The 24,695-nt window shown below is 40.6% G+C and overlaps 1 protein-coding gene and 1 long non-coding RNA gene across 2 annotated transcripts in view; both read right to left on the minus strand.

Moving 5' to 3' along the window:
• Positions 1 to 24,695, minus strand: part of LOC310706086 — a 1,025,148-nt gene that overhangs the window by 493,242 nt on the left and 507,211 nt on the right. The gene's annotated exons all lie outside the window — the stretch shown is intronic.
• Positions 1 to 24,695, minus strand: part of DIAPH3 (diaphanous related formin 3) — a 119,135-nt gene that overhangs the window by 70,516 nt on the left and 23,924 nt on the right. Inside the window, exons 13-23 of the mRNA XM_083501125.1 lie at positions 24,407 to 24,525; positions 23,902 to 23,966; positions 22,547 to 22,651; positions 20,758 to 21,087; positions 18,063 to 18,177; positions 11,901 to 11,990; positions 8,975 to 9,069; positions 6,718 to 6,819; positions 5,707 to 5,946; positions 4,095 to 4,224; positions 2,041 to 2,166 (exon numbers count right to left, since the gene is read on the minus strand). Of these exons, the coding sequence (XP_083357251.1) occupies positions 2,041 to 2,166; positions 4,095 to 4,224; positions 5,707 to 5,946; positions 6,718 to 6,819; positions 8,975 to 9,069; positions 11,901 to 11,990; positions 18,063 to 18,177; positions 20,758 to 21,087; positions 22,547 to 22,651; positions 23,902 to 23,966; positions 24,407 to 24,525 (1,517 nt within the window). The remainder of the gene's footprint in view (positions 1 to 2,040; positions 2,167 to 4,094; positions 4,225 to 5,706; positions 5,947 to 6,717; positions 6,820 to 8,974; positions 9,070 to 11,900; positions 11,991 to 18,062; positions 18,178 to 20,757; positions 21,088 to 22,546; positions 22,652 to 23,901; positions 23,967 to 24,406; positions 24,526 to 24,695) is intronic.

A 24,695-nucleotide genomic window follows, 5' to 3' on the forward strand; every position in this document is an offset into this window, starting at 1 on the left:
CCACATTCAGTGGGTGTGAAGGGGTGATCCCTGCTGCCTTGAAAGAGGCAGTAGTGCGGCTGCTCCTAAAACCCCCCCAGCTCTGGACCTCTTAGACTGGAACAACTATTCACCAGTTGAATATACCCACTTTGGGGGGAGGTGGTGGAGACGGCTGTGGTGTGGCAGCTGAATGTATTCTTGGATGACACAAATTATTTAGATTCATTCCAATCTGGGTTCAGGCCTGGACATGCAACTGTGTGGGCCATTGCTTGGATACAGTAGTGAGAAAGATGACTGAAAACAATCCGGGCATGTTAGAGACACTATGGACAAGTGGTTCCCATGTCCGAGAAATTGGTCAGTTGCCTATCCTGGATGGGGTTGCACTAAGCAGGTTTGCATTCTGGGGGTCCTTCTGGATCCAGCTGTGTCAATGGAGGCTCAGTTGCTCAGAGGCTAGAAGTGTCTTTTGTCAACTACAATTGATTTGACAGCTATGAGCATTTCTAGACAGGAAAAGCTTGGTCAGAGTACTTCACACTCTGGTTACTTCAAGACTAGATTACTGCAATGCGCTTTTATGTCGGGCTTCCCTTGTGCTTGATCTGAAAACTGTAGTCAGTGCAGATTGTTGCAGCACAATTGCTGACAGGAATAAGGCATTATAATACATGCTCTTAAGTGATTTGCACAAGTTACAGATTTGCTACCGGGCCAAGTTCAAGGTGTTACAATTAGTATATAAAGCCCTTGGGACAGGTTCACCTCAGAGACACTTTACCCCACATGCGCCCATTTGATTGCTTCAATTTGCAGAAGTAGCGCTGTTGAAGGTGCCACATAATACCTGTTCCACATTTATAAGAAATCAATATTTTATTGCGGCAACACCTATACTTTGGAACTTGTTGCCTATTGATATGGAACAGGTGCCCCCACTGTACACTTTTCGGCATGTGCTAAAATATTTTTGTTTAGATAGGCCTACCAGATACCTAGCATGTTGATGTGTTTTAATCTGTTTTTACTTTATTGCTGATTAAAACTGTTAATTGTTTTAATTGATAATTTTATTGTTTTATTCTTTTTGTAATCTTCTTTGAGGTTTCTTACAACCAGGTAGTATATACATTTTAAGAAATAAATAGATAATTTATGTACAATACCAATGTACTGACCAAGTGTTAAATATGAAAATACATTCTGCAGCCTCAAATGGCCAACAGCTAACATTACTCTGGTTAGTAACATGAAGTGTCATGGGAACTGAATGTGAAGCATAATGGTTTAGAGCTGCAGACAATTAGTTCTTTCATACCTTCATTAAACCTTCCTACAGGCCAACAAAAACAAGAAACCCACAAGAGCACATCTATCTGCTTTTTGTGGACGCCCCCCCCCCCCGGTGCTGTCTTTTGTGCTAATGCTACTTGCTTCTTAGTGAATTACCAACCAGACACAGAAAAAAAAAATCATATCAAAAAACATCTGAAAGGAAAAAACCTGAACCAAAATTAGCAGGTAAGATGCACAGGATTTATGGAAAAGAATGATGGCAGCTCCTATAAATTCAAAGGAATAATTACACATACAATTCCAAACCGTAAGAGAAAAGAAGCTTTAAAAAACTGAAATTAGTTTGTAGTTCAGACTAAAAAAATAATCAAAATGGGCAATCTAAATTGATACCCCAAGCTGGCAACTCTTCCCTCATTGCTAAATTAAGCTGTTTTCCATCCAATTTAAGTTGTAGTGCTTAACTAGTCAACTTCTCAACTGTTTCCTCCAGTAATATTTTCCATTCAATGAGCACTTTCATGCCTATATGACGAAAACGCCAAACCACTGGAGATGACACAGGACTACCTTCAGATTATGAATTATAGGTGAATCTTCATTAAAGCCGTTTTAGGTTCTTAGTAATTCAAGGTAGAAATGAGGTCAGGGTTGTCAGAAGTGATGGCTATAACTTTAATAAAGATTATGCAAATAAATTTTAAAAGTGTTAAAGAACCTTAGACAAAGCCAGATAAGTTATTTAACAGCAAAAGGATATGGACATCTTTGTCACAAATTTGTCATGAATATCTTCAGAAAGGGGAAAGGTCTCTAAATCCTTCTCAAGTTGTATAAGCTGCCTTTCCATCTGCTTCAGGCTCTTCTCCAAGCTTTCTGCTGAAACTAAGCATATATTTATAATTAAAACCTCACACATATCAAAAGGTGAATACGGTTAGTAGATGCTTTCTTGCAAAGATTCCTCTAAGTCCACATTATGAAATACTTTTGTCATGTGTTGAGTTCTACCATCTACTCAATATCTTCATGAATGATCAGTTTAATAAATTTACTCAGTCACATCACCGGAAACAGCAAATGTACTCAGGCTCTGACTAGTTAATGCACCAATTGAGTGATTTGGAGAGGGCATACTGATCACAGTTGAGACAGTATATAGGTATACAATTAGTACCAAACATACTGTAGTACTTACTCTTCATGGGGACATATGCTTCTGCCAGACTCTCTCATCTTAAAGGGAGAAAGTTGTTCAGTGGTAGGTGCAAAACTTGTTTATAGTATCCTGGTGAAGCATATAATTACCAAGAGTAGACTAATAACTATGAGGTGCACATGACTTCATGTACAAGCCAGTCTGTTTTCCAGATAGAAACATGTTAACATTTTGAACTTCTAGTTTTGCTCTCCTGTGTTTCAGGATTTGCTCCAGAAAACTTTTCTCTCAGATCACCATGAAACTGTGGTCTCTAAGTAAAGGTGAGATAGATTTGAATGGGCTGAAGCACTTGATTCAAGGAGCAAGAGCAAATAAATATGGATTCCAGAATTTATAAACCTCTCTACGGAGAATACTTGAGTTATGTTCAAAATAAAATGTCAACTAAGTAGAGCAGGGTGTCTAACCTTTGAACTTCCATCTCTAGCTGGCCTACGACTCCCACTACCTCTGACTATTTCTCTTGCTGCCTGGGCTGTTGGGAGCTGGAATCCAAAAATATCTGAAAGACCACAGATTAGCTGCCCCTGGGATAAAGAAACACCACTTGTATCCTGAGATGTGCCCCAAGCACCACTAGTACCTTAGGTGAAACTTTGGATGTGACTATGAAACCCAAACAGCAACTACCTGTACTGGAAGTGGCTGAGATACTGGGGGAAGTGTTGAACTTTCATGAGCACCATATCAGAATGTGTGTGTCTTCTTCTGTGTGCCTGGGTACTCTGTAGTTCAAGCACTATCCAAATGGACCTCAATATTTTCATCTTGACTCTTTTATTCAGAATATGTAGAACCACTTTGGAGCAGAATCATCCACAAATCCCCATTCTGTTGCACCATAAAAAAGACTCCAGAGTGCCTCTGGGCCTGTGAAACTAAATGTTCAGTAGGTACAATGCCCAGCATGTTTGATGACTAAGCACGTGAGCCAGTAATGACGCTCATTTCTGGATCTCAGGGGGGGTCTTAAATCTGTTCCTTACACTCCTGGCAAATTTCAGTGGCCAACCTTTCAGCCCATACATTCATGTTGGCCTGCTACTGTGGTGCAAAGCAAAAGTATACAGGATGTGCAGGATAACCTGGCATTAAGTACAGCATGGCTTCTTCTTTCTGGGGGGGGGGAGGGGGAGGGAGGATCCCTATGGCTGAAAGTGTGAAGAATTCTTGAGGGCTTGCTGCTTGTCAGTTTGGATATACATCTGTTTGAGCCTCTGGTACTGCAGGACTATTCATCTTTTTCAGATTTGGAATCTTGACAATTCTTGTGCCAGTCTTGTAGCTTCTTACCTTTCAAAGACGCATACCAGTATCATGTACAATATTTCCAACTCTGTGTTGCTGATTTCTTATTGCACACCACTATTCTGTTCTGGACATTTTCTTAGTTCAATATGAACTTTCCTGAAATGACCTTCCGCTTACAAGGAAGCTTGAAAAGTAGTAAATTCTGCAATGTAAATTCTTGGGTGTGGATTCTGCAATGTAAATTCTTGGGTGCGGATACAAACTTCAACACTCAAATAAAAAATTATTCATTTTGGACAACAGCTGAATAAAATATATTAGCCCATTCTTTAATACAAACCTCTGCTTGCTTTATCTAAGCTCTGCAAGTCTTCAACAAAGCTTAGGACTTCAGGATACTTCTCTTCACACAATTCCACCAGAAAATGAAGCAGTGTTGTCTTCTGATCAACTGATTTGGTGTCCTTTAACTAGAAATTAGTAAGTGAATATTCAGAAGCAGTAATACATTTTGATCATATATTTTATGATTTACACGCTATAGAAATTGAAATCAGTTTTCCTGCACAATATCTGAAAACTGAGTTTTGAACCATTAAAAAAAATTGCATTTAATTTACCATTTTAATTGAAAATTTGATTTTCATATTCAAATTCTGTTTTCTAATACAGAGTTACAATTTGCACGGACATGGTCTAAAGCAGTCCTTGCCAATTTGGTGCTATCCAAATGTTTTGGACTACAACTCCCATGGTGCAGTGTAAAGTATCTAGAAGATACCAGCTTTGTAAAGGAACACGATGTAGCAACCTTATTGAAATTAAGCAGGACCAAGTTTAGCCTGAGTAGGTGGGAGACCATCTGCTCTGAGTTCCTTGATGGAAAAGGGGGGGGGGCTAAAAATGTCTAAAAATAAAATAATAAGCTTTTCAGATTTTGACATCAAAGTTTAATGTTTTTTATTCAGGGAATGTTTCCCAAAATGTTTAATGGATGAAGATATTGCAAAATTTCTAAATAAGACTGCACACCAGGAATCATTTACTGGAAGATACTGCCAATCAGAAGGTCGGCAGTTCGAATCCCCGCGATGGGGTGAGCTCCCGTTCGGTCCCTGCTCCTGCCAACCTAGCAGTTCGAAAGCACGTCAAAGTGCAAGTAGATAAATGGGTACCGCTCTGGTGGGATGGTAAACTGCGTTTCCGTGCATTGCTCTGGTTCGCCAAAAGTGGCTTAGTCATGCTGGCCACATGACCAGTAAGCTGTACACCAGCTCCCTCGGCCAATAAAGAGAGATGAGCACCACAACCCCAGAGTTGGTCATGACTGGACCTAATGGTCAGGGGTCCCTTTACCTTTTACTGCAAGATTCAATTATAATATTGATGCGTTAGTATCAGATAGTAGCCAAATATGTACATATCCAGTGCATATTTGGAGAATATCAGCCTTCAAAATCAGAAGAAAAAGCTGAAATAAATGTATTTCAGCTCTGACTGAGTATACACCGTGTTGTACAAATCTGAAGTACTTGCAGAACTGGGACCAATTATTTGCTCCGTTGAACCCTTAACAGAATTCACTAAGTGCAAGCTTTCAGTTTCATTTTTGATGTAGTACTAAAAATATTCGTAATTGAGACAATGAGCAGCAACAACAGCTCACCATGTCACACCTCTTTCTGTCGGCTTGAAACACCAAAGCTTTTAAAACTGTACAGCAATCTCGAAACCGAGTATACACATTTACAATATCTACTATTGTCTAGATCAAAACAAATTAGCTGCTTTTATAAGTGGGTGGGGGGGGTAAATGAATAGACATTTAAGCTGAAATTATTGAAGATGTTAGGTGTCAAAAAACAGAAAGCAATTTAAACTGCATTGTAAATATGAAAAGCAAGTGATTGCAGCGCTGAACTCAGCATTCACAGCTCTTTAAAAAGACTCACTTTACATAGGGAGCAGAGGTTAAATCCAAACGTCTGTGCATTTCGAGATCCTGCATTCATGTAGTTTCCCATTAGCAATACTAGTTCCAGAAGCTTACTGAAGCTCCTGCTCTTCTTTATCTCTTCACAGGCAGCACTGACAGCCATGATGTCAGGTTTGATGTTATTCACCTGCTCCTCAAACTGAAGCTTAAAAAGAATAGCACTCAGCCGTGGCTTCAGCCTCTTTACACTGCTCATCTGATTGAAAACGGAAAAAAGTTCTTTTAAAACCTATGTTATGCTTTAGCATGGAGCAGGTTGGTTTAATCTTGGATGATTTACAGGTATGACAAATGGACTGAAGCCAAAGCTCATGCCTATATACTACCCCAAAATAGATGAATGAACGAGGAACACTTGTTTGAGCAATATTTAACTTGTGAATAATTATCCTTCTCAGCTATATTTAACTTGTGAATATACTAAGCCAAAAAGCCCACTAGCATTTCTTCTGGTCTTCCAGGTGCTTCTTATCAAGCTGTTTGCACAGCACCACACATTACCACTGGGGTACATTAGTGCATAAGCAGTTGCTCAGGCCATAATAAAGTTTGAGTGACACATACAGTTCTAAGCATAATTATTCAGAAAATGTTATTGGAGAATTATTTGTGTATATGTGTTCTTGGGACTGCAAGTCTCTTCATTCTTTTTCTGCTTCACTATTCTAAATTCAGGGGATAAGGTGGCAGAAGTGCATAAGCAAAATCCCTACAGTATATCAAAACCCCAGCATTATCTTGGACTTTTTTTGCCTCTAACAAGGACACTGTTCAAACACTCATAGCCCTTACTGCCATCAAACAACCAAAAGAAACTAGAAGGCAAGTGTCCTGTTTTCTACATTTGTTATGTAGAAGAGCCAAAAATACAGCTTGAGGTAAAATACTAAAATACTTTTCAAAGATTCAAAAATTTTAGTGATATTGTTAGCATCACATATGAAGCAGAAGGAACAGTGCTACTCACCACAATACAGAACTGTTCTGGTTCAGACAAGTTTTCATATTCACTCTTCATTTTGGACAATTCATTCAGTTGTTTTTGTTCAGGAAGGTGTTTTATTAGATTCTATGTATCATGAAAATATATGAAATATATTAAGAGTTTTCACGGTCTTTTCTCAGTAAATGTTCCCATGAGGTTTTATTTTACACAACCAATTCAAAAAATTTCAATTCAGTCTTACAAAGAATCAAAGGAATTTGCTCAAACAGCAACACATGTAAAGAAAAAAAGGATTTTATCACTAAAAAAAAGAAAACTAAAACTGACTCCAGTGAGAAAATAGAATTCAAGTGTTGAGTGCAAAAGGGGAAATTCCTGATTTTTAAAAGTGCAAGTTTCCATTTTCTTCACTACTTGAAAACTGTTGTAATCATAGCCCCAGGAAAAAAGCTAAGTAGCAGTCAATAAACAGCCTTCAAAAGAAATGCCATACAAGAATATGGGGGTGGGGGGAAACAGTTTTTTAATGAATGCTGACAACTGGAAATTATTTTCTCATGGAGAAGTGAACTCTTAAGTGGGTTACTGTACTGGCCTCCTAATCAGAACCTGGCAATTCTAATTCCCAGAAAACATTAATGTTGAATTTCTATGCTACAATAAATATTCCTTAAATTTTATGTGAGTTTAAACATTGACTAAGTTATTACTCTGATTACACTGTTGAATAAGTTGTGTGATTTTTTTTAAAAAGCAAAAAATGTTATTATTTACATCAGTTACTATGCTTGTTTATTTGGGCAAACTGCTTTTTGTTTGTATGGCGATACCACATAGAAAATTTGTGCCAATAAACATATAACCTTTAAATAAAAGTAAACTATTAAAAGTACATCATTACAGTCTAACTTAAGAATTGATCTAGACAAGGGCGGGGAAGAACTGATCTAGACAAGGTATTTAGCACTAGGATTTAAATCTACACCAATGGCATTATTCAGCACAGATAACAAATTTACAGCTTGATGGCACTCAACTCAAGCTACAAATTGTACCAGATGATATAAACAAAAGGGCTGGAAATTCTGTAGCTCTGTAGAGCTTTGCACAAAGGTTTTAACCAACAAACTAATGCTGTGTGAGCCCACTTGACAGAATAAAGCCTGAGGTTTTACAACAAAACCCTGTACCTTAAAGGTGGGAGGGTTTGATATTCATACCACACATGGCCTAATAGAAAGTGAACGATGTAGAACCTTCATTAGAACATTCTCCTTCTCCCACTAGTGGCCTATGCTACTAGATGGCTGTCAAGAGAGACCATACATTAGTTAAGCCCTAATTACAACCATCTCCACTTACATCATCACATTCACTAGCACAGCTGGGGGGGGGAGGTATCAATATATACCACAATTTATACAACGCTTCTTGCTCTAATTCTTGGCTGCTGTATTGCTTCAGAGAGATTTCATGCCATTTTATTCATCTCCTATCACTTGGGATATTTAAACTGAATGTTTTTAGAAAGCTAAAGCAATTGGGGCGGTTTGTCACTGAACTGCAAGAATAGAGTACACTTGCCACTTCGAAAACTTGATCACTGAAATATGGATAGTCAGTGATATTTAGTGAAGCCCATCCACAGGCAAAAGTGGCTTACACTCTCACAACAAAACAACTTCTTCCCCTCCCACCTGTGCAGTTTCCAAATCGACTCCAGAGAGTTGATGGGACCTTCCAAAGTAGAGGTGGGGAGCTTGGAGAAGCAGGTGAAAAGGAAAATGAATTCTGCTTATACAGCATTGAATATCATCCCATCACTCTCCACACTTCAAGAAAACCAGTTCTTCCCTCCACCCCAAAGTCTTTAAGCCCAGGAACAAACAAAACTCCAGACAATCCCCAATATTTCAACTATCCCTATTTGCTATATCATGTAGCCTACTAAGTGACTACATCTGCACTGGATTGGCTTTGCAGTGAATAGTGCTTTGAGGCATTAGCTTGAACTTCATGATCTTTTGCTCCTTCCATGTTTTATTGTAGCTTTTTCAATGGTTGTAACCAGCCCAGGGACCTTAAGATGAAGGAATGATGATGATTTAGGAGACGTTTAGGAGAGTATTCTTTTCATCACTGGAATTACATCAGGCTAGTTTTATTTTAAACTTACATCCTGCCCTTCTGCATTAGAAGCCAAGTCAGCTAAACATTAAACCAACAGTTTTGTATTCATAAAAACCTGATTATAAAGCTGCTTATCAGTTCACCATACCTGAAGCATAGACTCCGACAACTGGGCTTCATCTATTTCCAGTATCATCATTTTTATTTCTTCATAAGGTACCCGAAAATAACCTAAGAAGATAGCTAAGGAAAAGCACACAAACACAAACTATGCTTATCAAATGGGAACACATTTTGGCTAAGCAAAAGTAATGTTGTCCAGCTACAGTGCTTGCTGAGATGTCTACAAAAAGTTTTAAAGTGACCACTTGCTCACTTTATAAATTTGTGGCACATCAATAACTTTAGCAAGATACATGAGCTTAAATAAAGAAAGACAAATGGAAGATAAACTAGTAAATAAAATTCTCTATTAAACCTATTAGTTGCCTTTCTCACAACAGTTATCTCAAAGCTACTTACAAAAACAGACATTACAAACAATCTAAAACATTAATCAATAATATGTATCAGAGAGCAAATCCAACTGAACCCTATCCCATTACAAGCTAAGCATAAAATTAGGATCCAAAGGCCTGAGTGAATAAAAATGCTTTTGCCTGACATCTAAAAACAGAAAGCAATGGTGCCAGGCATGCCTCCCAAGGAAAAAAGCATGCCACAAATGGGGAGTCACTACTGAGAAGGCCTGTTGTCTTGTCGCCACCTCCTTTGGAAGTCGCATGCAGAGAAGGGCCCCCAATGATGAATGGAGGTGTCAGGGAACTGCCATCAGCTCAGAGGCGAGAGGTGGAAGGGCAGTTGTGTTACAGAGAGCCTCCAAAGATCTTGCGAAGCAGTTCTTCCTCTGGCAAGGAGGAAAGCCCCGTCTCCAGTGGGGAAGGGGCGCAGGGATCAGAAGATGCTAGGGAGACCTCAACATCGAGCCTGAGCAAAGCGCAGGGGAGGCAAGTCCCCCTTTGCCAATGCCCACTTTGCGCAGTAGGTGTGCGCGCAGAGAGGGGAGGAGAAGGATGGGGGTCACACGACTGTTATGCTGGGGAAGGAATAAGGACCGCCCACTCCCAGATTTTGCTAGCGACTGAGCAGACGTGGACTTGCAATGCTCTGCACTGTAAATACTTTGTACAGATAATAAAGCCTAGAAAATACAGGTTGGAGTCTTGCCTGTTTGCTCTCGAGCAACCACACTAGCACCTGACAGTAGGGTTCAGGTTGGTTGAAGTGGGGAGTGGCGATCCTTGAGGTACAAGACTCCCAAACTGCATATGGCTTTACAACTCAAATTGTGCCTGGTAGCCACTGCAGTCATGCCAAAATTGGGGTTATGTGTACAGACTATCATTTCTTAAAAGGAGAATAGCTGGGCTACCAGACAAAGCTGATGGAAGGCACTCTGCACCACAGAAGTCATGTGAGCCTAAAGTGCATCCAGAAGTACCCAAAAGCTACACACCTGCTCCTTCAGTGGGAGTGTAACCCCATCCAGGGCAGATCACACCCCAACCTCCAGTCTAGAGAAACATGCACTAACTCTATCATCTTATGTGGTTTAAACTTCAGTTAACGGCTCTTATCCAGTTCATTACTGAGGTCAGAAACAGAGCTATCACACTCACTGCCTCACTTGCAGATGTAAAGAAGGAATAGAGCTGTGTACCAGGAGCTGATAGGTTGGGCTGGACGGCATCTGTCTGTTTCAGGAAACAAAAGAAGGAGTGCAATGCACTCCAAAACTCTGGATAATCCCACTCAGCATTTTCACGTAGATGTTAAGCTCATGCACTCTGAAACCTGCAGCACCTCACAAAGAAGGCTCATGAGCCCCAATCACCACTTTCTGAAGATGGTCAGCCAAGTAGGATCAAAACGTCTGCAAAGCAGTACTGCCCCCAGAGGCGGAGCAAGGCGGGTGCAGTGCGCTCCGGGTGCTGTTGGGGCCGCTGCCTGCCAGCAAAGCTGCGAAGGACGATGGTGGCCCTTGCGCAGGGCTCATGGCAGCGGCCTCGTGGGCGGGTTGCCCCAGGTACCGGAGAAGATAGCTATGCCCCTGACTGCCCACCCCCCAACTCAAAACAGCTGCTCCAGAAGAATACCATAGTGGGTGTGAGATTGTGCCGTGACTGGAATTTCCTAACCTCAACAGCATGGATGGTGAAGTCACCATTGTCTAGTCAATAACTATCTCTTCTCCCAAGCCACTGGAGAAACTTACTAATTCTGCTGTGGGAGCAAGCTGAGAGCTCATCCACACTTCTGCTTGTCCCATGCTTTCTAGGTAAGAGTGCAAGAGGTTTTTTGTTTGCCCCACTGCTTACCCTGGGAAAATCTGCTGTTTACCACTGAATTGTTTCAAATGTCAATCTGCAGAAAACTGACATTTGTTACGATTCACTGTAAACAGAGGGTTTTCCCTGGGGAAGCGGCAGGGCAAATGAAAAACCTCTCAGAAAATACAGGACAAGCTGAAGTGTGGACAAGCCAAGAGAAACAAGCTCATTAGAAAGATCCCCATTGAAGATGGCAAATACTGAATAAAGAAAATTTCTGAGTTTAAATATAAACAACAACCATCTACTGATAGTTATATTTGTTTCTGATGGATAATCTTCCAGAAATGTATGTACTTTTGCAATTTAGTTTCCAATGTCTGAAAGCTCTGGTATGTACAGTAATGAATCCTACGCTCACCATTACATAAGTTAAACCTACTGTTGATATTGTTGTTATACAGGGGTAAGCTAGCATAACTTCCTCCATATGTTGGAATCATGCTGCTTGAGACTGATCGGAGGTGAAGTTCAACAACATATGGAGGACACCATGGCGACAATCCGTGCTTTAATACAAATTAAAAGTTTAAAATTTCTGTTTTAAGCTGTTTCTATTTTAGCTGTAAGCCACACTGAGTCCTAAATATAGTAATAATACAATACAGTAAGTAGAACACACTGTTATTTTCAAAAAAATCTGATACTCTAAAATGTTTTAAACAAAGTAAAGCATTTACATACAAAGGTTTTGAGCAGTCTTTGGATCCAAAATTTTGAGTTCTTTGATTCGTTTTTTAATACTTCTCTCTTCAATATTTTCATCTTTTTTTACTGTCAAAAAGCACAACAATGTTATTAACACACAATAATGTTAAGCATCAAATATTTCTTTAAAGATACATATTTTGTTTTGGTTTTGAAATTAAATATGAATAAAAATAAGCACAATGCAAGTGCAGAAAGTTCCATTCCTTACATATGAGAAGCACATAACAAGATTCATGTTGCTAGATTTTAAAAGTAAGCAGTAAAGCCACAACCCTAAGCCCCAATCTGCACCACTGCTGGAGATGAGGAATGGGTGGAGATATTCCCACCAAAGTCATTGGGCAGTATAGGTGACAAAAGGCCCCAAAATGTGGCATTATGCTGAAGACAAAGCAGGACAGTGATGCATTCACTGTACCAAAGCCAGTCTGATTGCCAAGTATGATCGCAATCCAAGCTTCTCTACTGTGCCAACCTGGAACTAGCAAAGCAAAAAAGTAAAAGCCTTCCGTCACAGGAGGCGCTAGCAGGAAAACTTCATAGTGGTCAATGTTCTGCCCCACAACTCAGTTGGGGCTTTGGATTGCTATCCTAACAGTGGTCTCGCTCTCGCGCTCTCTCTCTCTCTCTCTCACACACACACACACCTGTGACAGCAATTTGGCTTCAAGAGCACAATAAACTATGGCTGTGGAAAGAAATTGCTTCCTCATACAATTTTTTGCACACACACACACACACACGTTAGGTTTCATATAGCCATCTGCTTGGGACCACAATGTGCAACCCCAAACCAGCAGCAGGAACCAAGGCAAGGTACCAATCTAATGACTCTACAGTAGTAGTAGGTGGTACATAAGAATAACTAGTCAGTACATCACATGTGTAGCTCTTACACATGAATTCTTCTGTACGCCCATCTCTATTTCTGGTTTGAGCCTACAACTTTCTCTAACAGCATACTGATGCTGTGAGTGCCAACAATTATCCAGCTAAAACTGGGCTAATGAAAAACAAAAAGGGTATTAGCATGCTTCAGAGAACCCTCAGGTTTGCAAAATTACAAAAAAGTCGTACCTTGGTTCCCAAATGCCAAAAACCCAGAACTGTTCCGGTTTTCAAACATTTTTCGAAAGCCAAATAGCAGCTGTCAGCTATTGTATCCAGGGTGCCTGCATCAATCAGAAGCTGCGCCTTGGTTTTCAAACATTTCGGAAGTCAAACGGACTTCTGGAACGGATTAAGTTTGGCGCTTTTGTTTTTGCTATTTATTTTGTTTTTGAGTTTTTTGGTTAATTTGTTTTTGTGATTATGTGGAATCCAGTTCAGCTACCAACTGACTGTGTGACTACAGAAATGGATAAACGCCCCCCACCCAAACAGTGACTTATCATCAGGGCAGGTAAGAAATTGTTTAAATTTTAATTTTTATCATCGACAAAGCCGTTTTATTTATTCTGTAGTACAGAACATTCATTATTGCTTTCATTTTATGGATCAATGGTCTTGTTAGATAGTAAAATTCATGTTAAATTGCTGTTTTAGGGGTTGTTTTTAAAAGTCTGGAGCGGATTAATCCGTTTTGCATTACTTTCTATGGGAAAGCACACCTTGGTTATGGAACGGATGTCCAGAATGGATTACATTTGAGAACCAAGGCACCACTGTAATCACTTAAAAAATTGCAAGAGGACAACACACATGCACACATACCAAAGTCAGCCCAATGAACACTAAGCGGTGGAATGCTCTGTCACAAGAGACTAGGGCCCTGCGGGACCTGACATCTTTCCGCAGGGCCTGCAAGACAGAGTTGTTCCGCCAGGCTTTTGGTCAGGGCGCAGCCTGACTCCCTCCTCTGGCAACCTGCACAGAATTTTGTTTAATCGGTTGCCATCAATTTGATTTTAACTAATTTTTATAATGAAATATTTTTAGAATGTGTTATTATTTGATTGTTTATTTGATTGTTGTTAGCCGCCCTGAGCCCGGCTTTGGCTGGGGAGGGCGGGATATAAATAAAAATTATTATTATTATTATTATTAAGCATGCTCAGTGGCCACAGAATTAAGATGATTAGGTACAGGAAGCAGAAACCAGAAAACAGTGGGGTAATGGAAGGGATTGAAGCAGGGATCTGTTGGAGGTTGGGGGGGGTGCATTTTTGTGGAGGCGCAACCAGGCACCCCCCCCCAGGCTCCATCATTGGAGACTGGCTCTGGGGCGCAAGTCACACCTAGCCACAGCTCCGCTCTCAGATCAGGTCTGACCTGGGGGCGGAGTGGAGAAGCGGCAGCAGCAGAGTTGCTGCCAGCTCCCTCGCGCCCAGCCTCAGGTCTAAACCAGGAGTTGAGTGTAGGAGAGGTGGCAGCAGCAGCATTGCTGTATCTCCAGAGATTAAAACAACCATTATCTCAGTTTCCAGCCACACCCACATTTCATGGTGAACATTCTTCACAGCCCCTCAAGGCAGTGGGGAGGGAGGGAAAGAGGCATCATCGCTCCCAAACCTCTCTGAGAAGTATTGGAGAGACCAAGGCACCAGCAAACGCCCTTTGACCCTGTGCCTGCTCCTTCCGAAGGCAAACCTGGGGAGACAGTGGGAGCATGCCCGCTGCCAAAGAAAGAGCCTCCACATGATCTGTGGAAAGGTTCCTCCTTAATCTGGCAAACTGAGAAGCACTCTCTATGCAAGATATGCAAATAAAGCTGAGACTAGATCAGCTGCCGAAAGAACGGGAACTTTTGAAGGTACTTAAATGGTATTTTGATGTCTTGAAAAATCCCTACAGCAATTGTGAATGGAGGAAGAAGGCAGACTGCTTCATGTTTGCTACAATTTTTGCTTCTGGTTTTCTGTCTCTGCCCTCTCCTGATTAATGAGGAAAAAATGGCATGTGTTGTTGGATAAAGGACTGCTCTACAGAGAAAAAAGAGGGAGTCAGATATTTGTTTTATGTTTTCTAAGGAATTGGATAAGGTGCCTGCCCCCTCCGACCAATGAGTGACTGGGTGACTATGTAATTTATATTTACAAACATCTCTGGATGGTGTTTGGTGTTGCAGAAGGAAGAATGCACCTATTGTGATCTACAACAATTTAGACTGATAAAGTCTGCAGCTGGTTTTGTTATCCTAGAAGGAATTAGGCCATGAAGAGGCTAAATGAAATGGAACGAACCTTACCACAGGACACATACAGTCGTACCTTGGTTCTCAAACAGAATCCGTTCCGGAAGCCTGTTCAACTTCTGAAATGTTCAAAAACCAAGGTGCAGCTCCCGACTGGCTGCAGGAGCTTCCTGCACTCAAGCGGAAGCCATGACGGACGTTCTGCTTCCGGAAAACATTCAAAAATCGGAACACTTACTTCCAGGTTTTCAGCGTTCGGGAGCAAAAATGTACAAGTACCAAGGCATTTGAGAACCAAGGTTCAACGGTATTGTACACAGGTACAGCTGCACTGGAAAGGATATGTCTATAATGTATCACAGAGCTGGAATCCTAATAGCCAGGCTGCTTTTAGAAGGTTTCGTCTTCAAGAGCCACTCCATGCTGCAGTTTTGACTGTTACCTGTGTGAAGGAATGTGACCTTGGGTAGAGCAAGCGGAAACAGGAGCTAGAATTTGGATTTGAACAAGGATGAAAGAAGATTAAAGCTGGAAAACCATGCCTAAGTCTGGGGGGGGGGGTGTACTTATTAAAACAGTGCTTCCCAGTTAGGGGTCTGGGGACCCTGAGGGTCTGTGGAATACCGCTAGGGAGGTCTGAGGCACCATCCCCGGCAAGGGACTTACTTATCTTGTTAATTGCACAGTGAAAGCCACAATGATGATCCATGGATCACCCAACCTCTGCTCGCAACCAGGGCCTGCTTGTTGGCAGGGGAAAACTTGTCAAAGAGTTGCTGGGTGGCAAGTGAGTTGGGATTGGGCATGACGCTCCAACACAGTTTCTTGCTGCTCTTGCAATTGGAGGGGAGAGGGGAGAGGGGAGAGGGGAGAGGGGAGAGGGGAGAGGGGAGAGGGGAGAGGGGAGAGGGGAGAGGGGAGAGGGAGGGAGGGAGAGAGAGAGAGAGAGAGAGAGAGAGAGAGAGAGAGAAGCTTGCTCCACAGGGCAGGTTCACATGCTTATCATTAAAAAAAGGGATCCCTTCCCCTTTCTCTCTACTTTTTAAATGAAAAGAACTTTTAATTGCTTTCAAGGACTATCAAGTTTAGAGGATTATCCCACTGCCTCTTTATTTTACCGTTTGAGGATAAATATATAGTGGTACCTTGATTCTCAAACGCCTTGGTACTCAAACAACTTGGAACCCAAACACTGCAAACCCGGAAGTAAGTGTTCCGCTTTGCGAACTTTTTTCGGAAGCTGGACATGCTCCGTTTTGGTTGTTATGCTTCCATTTTGAGTGCCACAATTCCATTTTGAGTGTTATGCTGAGGTCTGACTATTTTTAATATTTATTTTGTGTTTTTCTGGCTCTTTTTGTTTAGTTTATGACTGTGTGGAACCCAGTTCAGCTACTGATTGATTGATTGTGTGACTGCAGCACATTGTTTATTGCTTTCATTTTATGGATCAATGGTTTCGTCAGATAGTAAAATTCATGTTAAATTGCTATTTTAGGGGTTGTTTTTAAAAGTCTGGAACAGATTAATCTATTTTGCATTACTTTCTATGGGAAAGCGCTTTGGTTTTGGAACGCTTTGGTTTTGGAATGGACTTCTGGAATGGATTAAGTTTGAGAACAAGGTACCACTATAAAGCCAATTTACTCAAGTTTAACCAGCATTTCCTTTAAAGAAACAAAAAAAACAACAACAACAAAAAACCAGAAAGGCAGCCATGTTAGCTCATAAGAAAAAACTCCCAAATACAGTGGTGCCTCGCAAGACGAAATTAATTCGTTCCACGAGTCTTTTCGTCTTGCGATGTTTTTCGTCTTGCGAAGCACGGTCCGTCGCAACTGCGCCTCTTCAAGCGGCTTTAAGAAAAAAGCGAACAAACTCGCAAGACGTTTTCGTCTTGCGAAGCAAACCCATAGGGAAATTCGTCTAGCGAAGCAACGCAAAAACCGAAAAACCCTTTCGTCTAGCGAGTTTTTCATCTTGCGAGGCATTCGTCTTGCAGGGCACCACTGTACACAGTTGTAGATTGCCTTGATTTGATTGGTTCTAAGAAAAGTATTGCTAAACTAGATTAAAAATGTAAATTAAGCTATGCCCACACAACATCAAACTGCTATGGGCTGAGCTATTTTTCGAATCACTGTAACCAAATACAGTGGTACCTCAGGTTAAGAACTTAATTCGTTCTGGAGGTCTGTTCTTAACCTGAAGCACCAATTTAGCTAATGGGGCCTTCTGCTGCTGCTGTGCCGCCGTTGCATGATTTCTGTTCTCATCCTGAAGCAGAGTTCTTAACCCAAGGTAATATTTCTGGGTTAGCGGAGTCTGTAACCTGAAGCGTATGTAACCTGAAGCGTATGTAACCCGAGGTACCACTGTACAGTGCATTTAATACACAATCAACAATCAAGAGTTGTTTATCAAGCAAGCATCTGCAACTTGAAAAAGTTTCATACTCAAAATCAAAAGTATGAATAGCAGCTTTGCATGAACCACCACCAGAGCACCACTCATCTATTTAAAGCCAAGGAAGATTAATGTGGAGATGGAGATAGTGATATTCTGATTTCAGCTGCACTTCTCTTATACCACTGAAGCACATGGAGCTCTAGGCAGTCACTTCCTGTGCTCCCTACTTTCTCCGTTTTTCAATAAAGGCCATCAAGTCATGATCAGTTTAATACACGCACTCACACCGCTCAAAAATCACAAATCTGTGTCTTGCATTCCCAACTTTGAACTATTGTACATCCCATTACAAAACACTGACCAAAAATTGTCGTATGTTTTATGCTCCTTTTCCTAATTCTTCCTAATTACAATTCATATGGTATCACTTATAAAAGGCCTTAGGTAAGCCAAAGTACTATTCAACTTGGTTCTCAGACAGCACGTGTAGATATTCAACTGTAGTTGTAAGAAATTCTGATGTTTCAATCAAAATCAACTAGGCTCATTTTCTAACCTAATAAGAATTTAAAAGAAAACAATTAGTTACTTACGGGGTTTTTTACAACAAAACGTAAGCTCCAGCTTGCCTAAAAGATCAGCACTCTCATACTTCCCATCATTTGCCTTAATCCAGAAACAGTTCTCATTCATTTCTTGTGGTCTAATCTGCAAATATAATAACATAACTGCTGAGTGATAGCACATTAGCTACAGATATATAATAGAAGTCACGCACAAAATATGGAAGTTGATCATTAATATAGCTGATAACGATGAAGAGAAAGTAATATTAGTTCTTTCCAATGACTTAGAAGAGTTCGAAATTAGCAGAGCGCCAGGTGAATTTCACCTAAAGATTTTGTGAGCACCTCAGAAAGTCTGGGTGCCATTTTTTGCCCCTGGCTGACACTCAAGGATTACTGAAATGTATGTGCTTTGAAGCCTCAAAGTATACGTTAAGGATAGACAATACAGTGATACATCGGGACGAATACGCTTCGGGTTAGGCAAATTCGGGTTGCGCTCGCAGCGACCCAGAAGTAACGGAGCACGTTACTTCTGGGTTTCGCCGTGCGCGCATGCGCAGACCGTCAAAATGACGTCACGCGCATGTGCAGAAGTGTCGAAACGTGACCCGCGCACGCACAGACGTTACGTTCGCTTCGTGAATCTTTGCTTTAGTATCTTTTGGGCGCCTTCATAACCCAGGTAATACAGTTGGGGGGTGACAGACCAATAGAGGTGGCTTTTTTAGCCATGGTTTTCTGCCATTTGCTGACAAATTCCTCATTGGTCAGGTGCTGGTACAAACCCTTCCCTATATCAAACACTGAAATTCTGAGCCAATGTTTTAGGGCAGCCCACCACGCTTTAGTTGAAATTGGGCATTCACCAGCTTCTAACAGAAGTATGGAGTTGGGGACACAGTTGGGTACCTGCAGCAGAGATCGTAGAAATTTTGCCTGAAAGCCATCTAGCTTTGGCAGGTCCCCATTATGCCAGACATTTGCAGCGTACAGGAGTTGGGAAACGGGTTTTGCGCTGAAAACCCTTAAGGCTGCTGGAACATATTTGCCGCCCTTTGTGAAAAAGAATCTGAATATGGCTAGCTTTGTAATCTCTGCCTTTTGAAGGGAGGTTTGCCAGTGGTGCTTCCAAGATCCTGTATGATGGAATGTGAGCCCTAGATAACTGAAGTATTTGATCTGTTCAAGGTTATGGCCATCCAGCACCCATTTAGATCGGGAGAAGCTTTTTTCAAAATCCAAAATTTTAGATTTTTCATAAGTAATGGATAAACCATTTCCAGAACAGTAATCAGAAAATTTCCTCAGCAGATAATTCAAACCCGGCCTGGAACGTGAGATGATGGCCGCGTCATCAGCATATAACAACAAGGGGGTCCTTCTTATTCCTATTTTTGGAAGGTGTCCATCTGGGTCCATTAAGTTCTCTTCTAGGTCATTTAAGAATAGACAAAACAATGTGGGGGCCAAAATGCATCCCTGTCTCACCCCCCTAGTCATCTCAATGCTGTTCGATAACTGTCCTTTGTCAACCCTCAGACCTGCAGTTTGGTTCCATTGTACAGGGCTTTTATAAGAAAGAGGAGTCGTTTGTCCTGCAAAATCAGATTTAATTTGGACCATAGCTGGGATCTGGGGATGGAGTCAAATGCTGATTTCAGATCCATGAAGGCCACAAAGAGTTTACCCTGCAGAGGCCTGGTATACTTCTCGGCTAGGAAGGACAGCATTACAGTGGTCTGATGTTGAATGGTTCTGACGAAAGGCTGCCTGGGCTTCAGATAGTATATTATGTTCATTTAGAAAAGTTGTCAGTTTGCTACTGAGGAATCGGGCATACAGCTTCCCAATTATTGAGAGCAGACTAATTGGCCTATAATTGGAGGGTACATTTGGGTGGCCTCTCTTAAAGATTGGGACTACTATAGCATGTTTCCAGCTATATGGTACCTTACCCGAGTTATTTACTACTGTATAACAGTTATTAGAACTTTACCATAACAATACCTGGAGAAATTAGGCCTTGTCTCAACGACACATGCTCTGGTTATAGCCTGGTTAGATCTACTGTATTGTGCTCTACATAAGAGTCATTTCTAAAAACATTTGAGAAACTTCAGTTGGTACAACACAATGCTTAGAAACTAAACCACCAGAGTCTATTATAACTATTATGTGCAGTTTATATTGCTATTTCTTTCTGGACACACTTTAAAATACTGCCCTTGACCTTTAAAGCTCTAGTTAATTAGGACTACATTACCTGAAAAACCATCTGCACCTATATGAGCCTGTCAAAACTTTCCCATTGGTGGCCCTGTTCTCTAGCCAATAATAGGAGACAGGGAAGGCTGGTGGGAAGCAGAGGCCGGGCTTTTTCAGTGGTGGTACATACGGAATAAAATCACCTCGGAAGTATGCATGGCACCCTACCTAGCAATGTTGAAAATGACTCTCAAAACATTTTTATTTCAATTGATTAAAAAAAAAAAGTAAAGTCACCTATGTCCGTTTTATGGTTCATTTTAAAGGGCTCTGTTTTCACTTTAAACCGGTTTTAATGTTTTATTATTTCCGTACAACACCTTGTGAGGACATTTGTGCTAAAATGTGAGATACAGTTCTCTTAATAAAGGAATAAAAATAAATAAACTAATACCAGTGTCTAATAATTCAGTTCTACTTAGAATTTTGCAAAATATGCTTTCCGTTTATTTACCTTTAACCAGTTCAGTCTTTTCATGGTGACCTCAGGTTTAAATTCTTTTTTAGGCTTCAATCCATAAGGCAGTACTTGAGGAGGAGGAGAACACTGTGCGCCTGGCAATGTCTGTAGTGGTGGTGGTGGTGGTGGTGGCGGCACACCAAAAGGAGGAGCCTTTCCTGAACTACTAGTCAATGAAGGTGGCAATGGGGGTGGCGGTGGCGGTGGAGCTCCAGCTGAAAGTGGCAATGACTTGGGTGCTGCATCAGCTAATGGGACTGGAGTCACATGTCCTTCCAAAGATGTCACTGGACAGGCACCTACGCCATTCATTATTGAGCCATCCTGAAAAGCAAGTTTCCGATTTATGAATACAATCCCTAAATATCATTTAATAATATCAAGTTAAACTTATGAAATCCAGCATAACTACTCTGTTGTAAATTTGACATAAAACTGTAAAATACAATGCCTACACATGTGATGAGACAGTTTAGGAGGCAATTCCATTCCCTAACCAGTATATTGATGGCAAAGCTCTTCAATAACATGCAGGTCCACTGTGTTGCTTGGCCATTTGCTACCAACCACAAAGCAAAGAACTAGTATTGTGTACAAAAGCCTTATGCAGCTTAGACCCAACATTTGTGCAAATTAGTAATGCTACAATGCTGTATGTTATTCATATCACATAACTTTCTCAGACGTTTCCAGTTAGGAAACATAATAACTTGGAAGCCTTGTTGGATCAGACTAAATGTCCATCTAGTCTAGCATCCCACTTCCAATAGCAGCCAATCACATGTTCCTAAGAAGCTGACAAGCAGGGCACAGTAGCAGAAGTCCCCATCCAATCTTGTTTGTCTACCAGCAATTGCTACTCAGAAGTGTATTGTCTCCACGTGTGGAGGCTACATTTAGTTATCCTTCCCAAAAGGCTTCCTCCATGAAATATGTCTATCTAAAAAAAAACATACTGTACTTTTATGAAGATAATAAAAGTATAACGTAAAAATATGAATAAAGCACAAGACACTACCAATATTAGAATTCTATTTGAAATGCATAAATGTTCTTCCTGTTCTATCTAGCATGGACTAACAGCAGTTTCTTGTTCAAGATTCTCTTATCTCCACATTGGAACCATTCTGCCCAATGGTTTAAAAAAAAATTAGTTTTAAAAATATTGTCAGGGGACTGCCATTGAAAGGGGAGGGGGGGCAGAAGAGTAAAGGGAGCCTCCAAAGTTGCTGAGCAGTAGCACTTCGTCAGGCAGTGGAGAGTCATGCCTCCAGTGAAGCAGAGGGACAAAGCGAGGCAAAGGCTCACAGACGGTACTGTGAGTCCAAGCACCTCGACTTAGCCAGGCTGGTAGGGAAACGGATATGCCGCTTCTGATGCCCAGTTTTCGCAAGGGGGGTTAAATGTAAGGAGGGAAGGCGGAGATTTGGGGTGTCTAAGTTCTTGTGCTGGGGGGGGGGTGGACCGGAAAAGGCTACTCCAGGAATCTGCAAGTGACTGAGACAGACATGAACTTTGGATCTCTGAACTGTACATAGTTTGCACTTAATAAAACATGTAAAAGACAGGTCGGAGTCCTGGCTGTTAACTCGCGAGCAACTACCTACAGACCTGACAAATATAAATATCATGTACATATTATATAAAGACAACTAAATGTATTTATAAAAATGAAAGACCTTTTATTTAATTGTATTATTGTAACTAGTTGTATCATTATCTGAAAACTTGTTTTCAAATAGTTTGATCAAAAACCAAATTTTAGGAATAAAAAATCATTTACCTTATGCTTATAAACTTTTCCATTTGCTTCAGTGTGAATAATTTTTTCTTCAATTTTTTGAAGTTGTGCTTTTGTCTCTTGATGTGCTACAAATTCATTTTCAAACTGAAATACAAGCATTAAAGTGCTATATATCATTGTATTCATTCTTTCAATGTTTAATATAACTCCTCGGTCCTTAAGCGTTACTTATATCCATTTAAACTAAAGTTCAGCACATATTTACCTGGGAGTAAGTCATAGTGTAGTGTACACAGGGTTGCACCATTGAACAGGTAAAAATTAAGCTACAGTGATAGAATATGGCCAATAATAGTGTGACACCAGTGGAAAAAATGACTAAGATGAATAGATTTGAATACTAAGAACATACAATTTCCACAGAAATAACCTGTTATGCACATGATAATTACCATCTTCCATTAGCCACACTGGGGAAATAAGGACAAATGCAGTACAAATACCTGTCTAGTTCCTAGCAGGGTGAAGCAGGTCTTTTACTTATTCCACAGGTTGATGTACTAGTTAATCATAAAAACCTCTTCTCAGTTTACATAAAATATACATTAATATTATAATAAAAACAGATATCCCCCCCAAAAAGTAGCCTAAAACATTCCAAAATAAAACCAGCAATTTTATAAATGTACACTATAAAACAATTATTATATGTCAGGGTAGGGTTGCTTAGACAACAGAGTTTTAGTAGGCACTGAAAACAGTACAGTGGTACCTCGGGTTACATACGCTTCAGGTTACATACGCTTCGGGTTACAGACTCTGCTAATCCAGAAATAGTGCTTCAGGTTAAGAACTCTACTTCAGGATGAGAACAGAAATCGTGCTCCGGCAGCGCAGCAGCAGCAGGAGGCCCCATTAGCTAAAGTGGTGCTTCAGGTTAAGAACAGTTTCAGGTTAAGTACGGACCTCCGGAACGAATTAAGTACTTAACCCGAGGTACCACTGTACAGCAAATATACCTGCATAATAATATCAATGGGCAGGGAGTTCCAAAGTGCAGGTGCTGTCCCACTGACAGACCAAATCCTTACAAGCGCAGAACAAGTATCATGTGGAATTTGTAGTAGCAGTTGGGAGAGGATTTTCATCAGGAGAATGACATGGAAAAGAAGGTTTAGACAGCCCTTTCCCAAACGATTGCACCAATCCAGGAAACAGAAATCACTTGATTGCTTTTTATGTGAACACTAAAATGTTGGATTTGAATCACAGGTCTTGGGCATCAGGCCTATTTTAGCTCTTTAAAATCATGAATTATTAACGTCTCAGAACACATTGTAATGTATACATTTAAAGTTAAGCATATCTGAATAAAACAACCTGAAATTACTAACCTTTTTTGAAAATTCTGAAGCTCTCTCTTCAAGTTCTTCTATTTTCTTTTCCTCAATACAAATATCTAATAGGAAGCCAAGGTTTGGGGTTTTAAAAAGTAATTTGAAAAGCAAGCTTTCAGCTCCTAGTCAGCCTGCCCCAAGGCTGAGCTCTATTTGCTCACATTCCGCACACAGCAGTGTCAGAGCAATCAACAGAAGATGAGTATTGAAGACTGCTTAATGGTGACTCAGTTGCCCAGTATTACTTCTCTCTCTTCTTATAAGAAGACATGTCAACACATAGCCAGCTGTGATATCAGGACAGCTAGAAAGCCCAGTAGCTATCAGAGACCACAGAAAACAGTGTAAAGTAGGAAGGTAATTGTGACCCATTATTGTGGCCCACAGCTATGCTTTCTAAGCAGTTTTTTTTAAAGAGGAATAGGTTTGCTTTTAACCACATACCAGCTAATCTTTTTAAACATGCTTTTTATAGGAAGAATAATAATATAAAAAGACTTACCCATTAAATGACTGAAGTCTACATCCAGTCTTTTACGATAACTAAAATCTGGGTCTACTCCACTTCGATGTAAGACTATCTGTGAAATGCACTCTTCAATTAACTTAAAATATAGTGGCCTATACAGGTGAAAGAGAAAAATACATATTGCAGAACAAGCTGAAAGTTCATCATTCTACAAGTAATGTTGCTTCTGAGAAGCAAAGGTTTCATATTACAGGGTTTATTATTAATATTGATTCAATTTATATCCTGCTTTTCCCCCAAAGGAGCCCACAGTGGTATGTTA

Source organism: Podarcis liolepis (genome assembly GCF_965112155.1).
Source record: "Podarcis liolepis genome assembly, chromosome: 4".
NCBI lineage: Eukaryota > Metazoa > Chordata > Lepidosauria > Squamata > Lacertidae > Podarcis > Podarcis liolepis.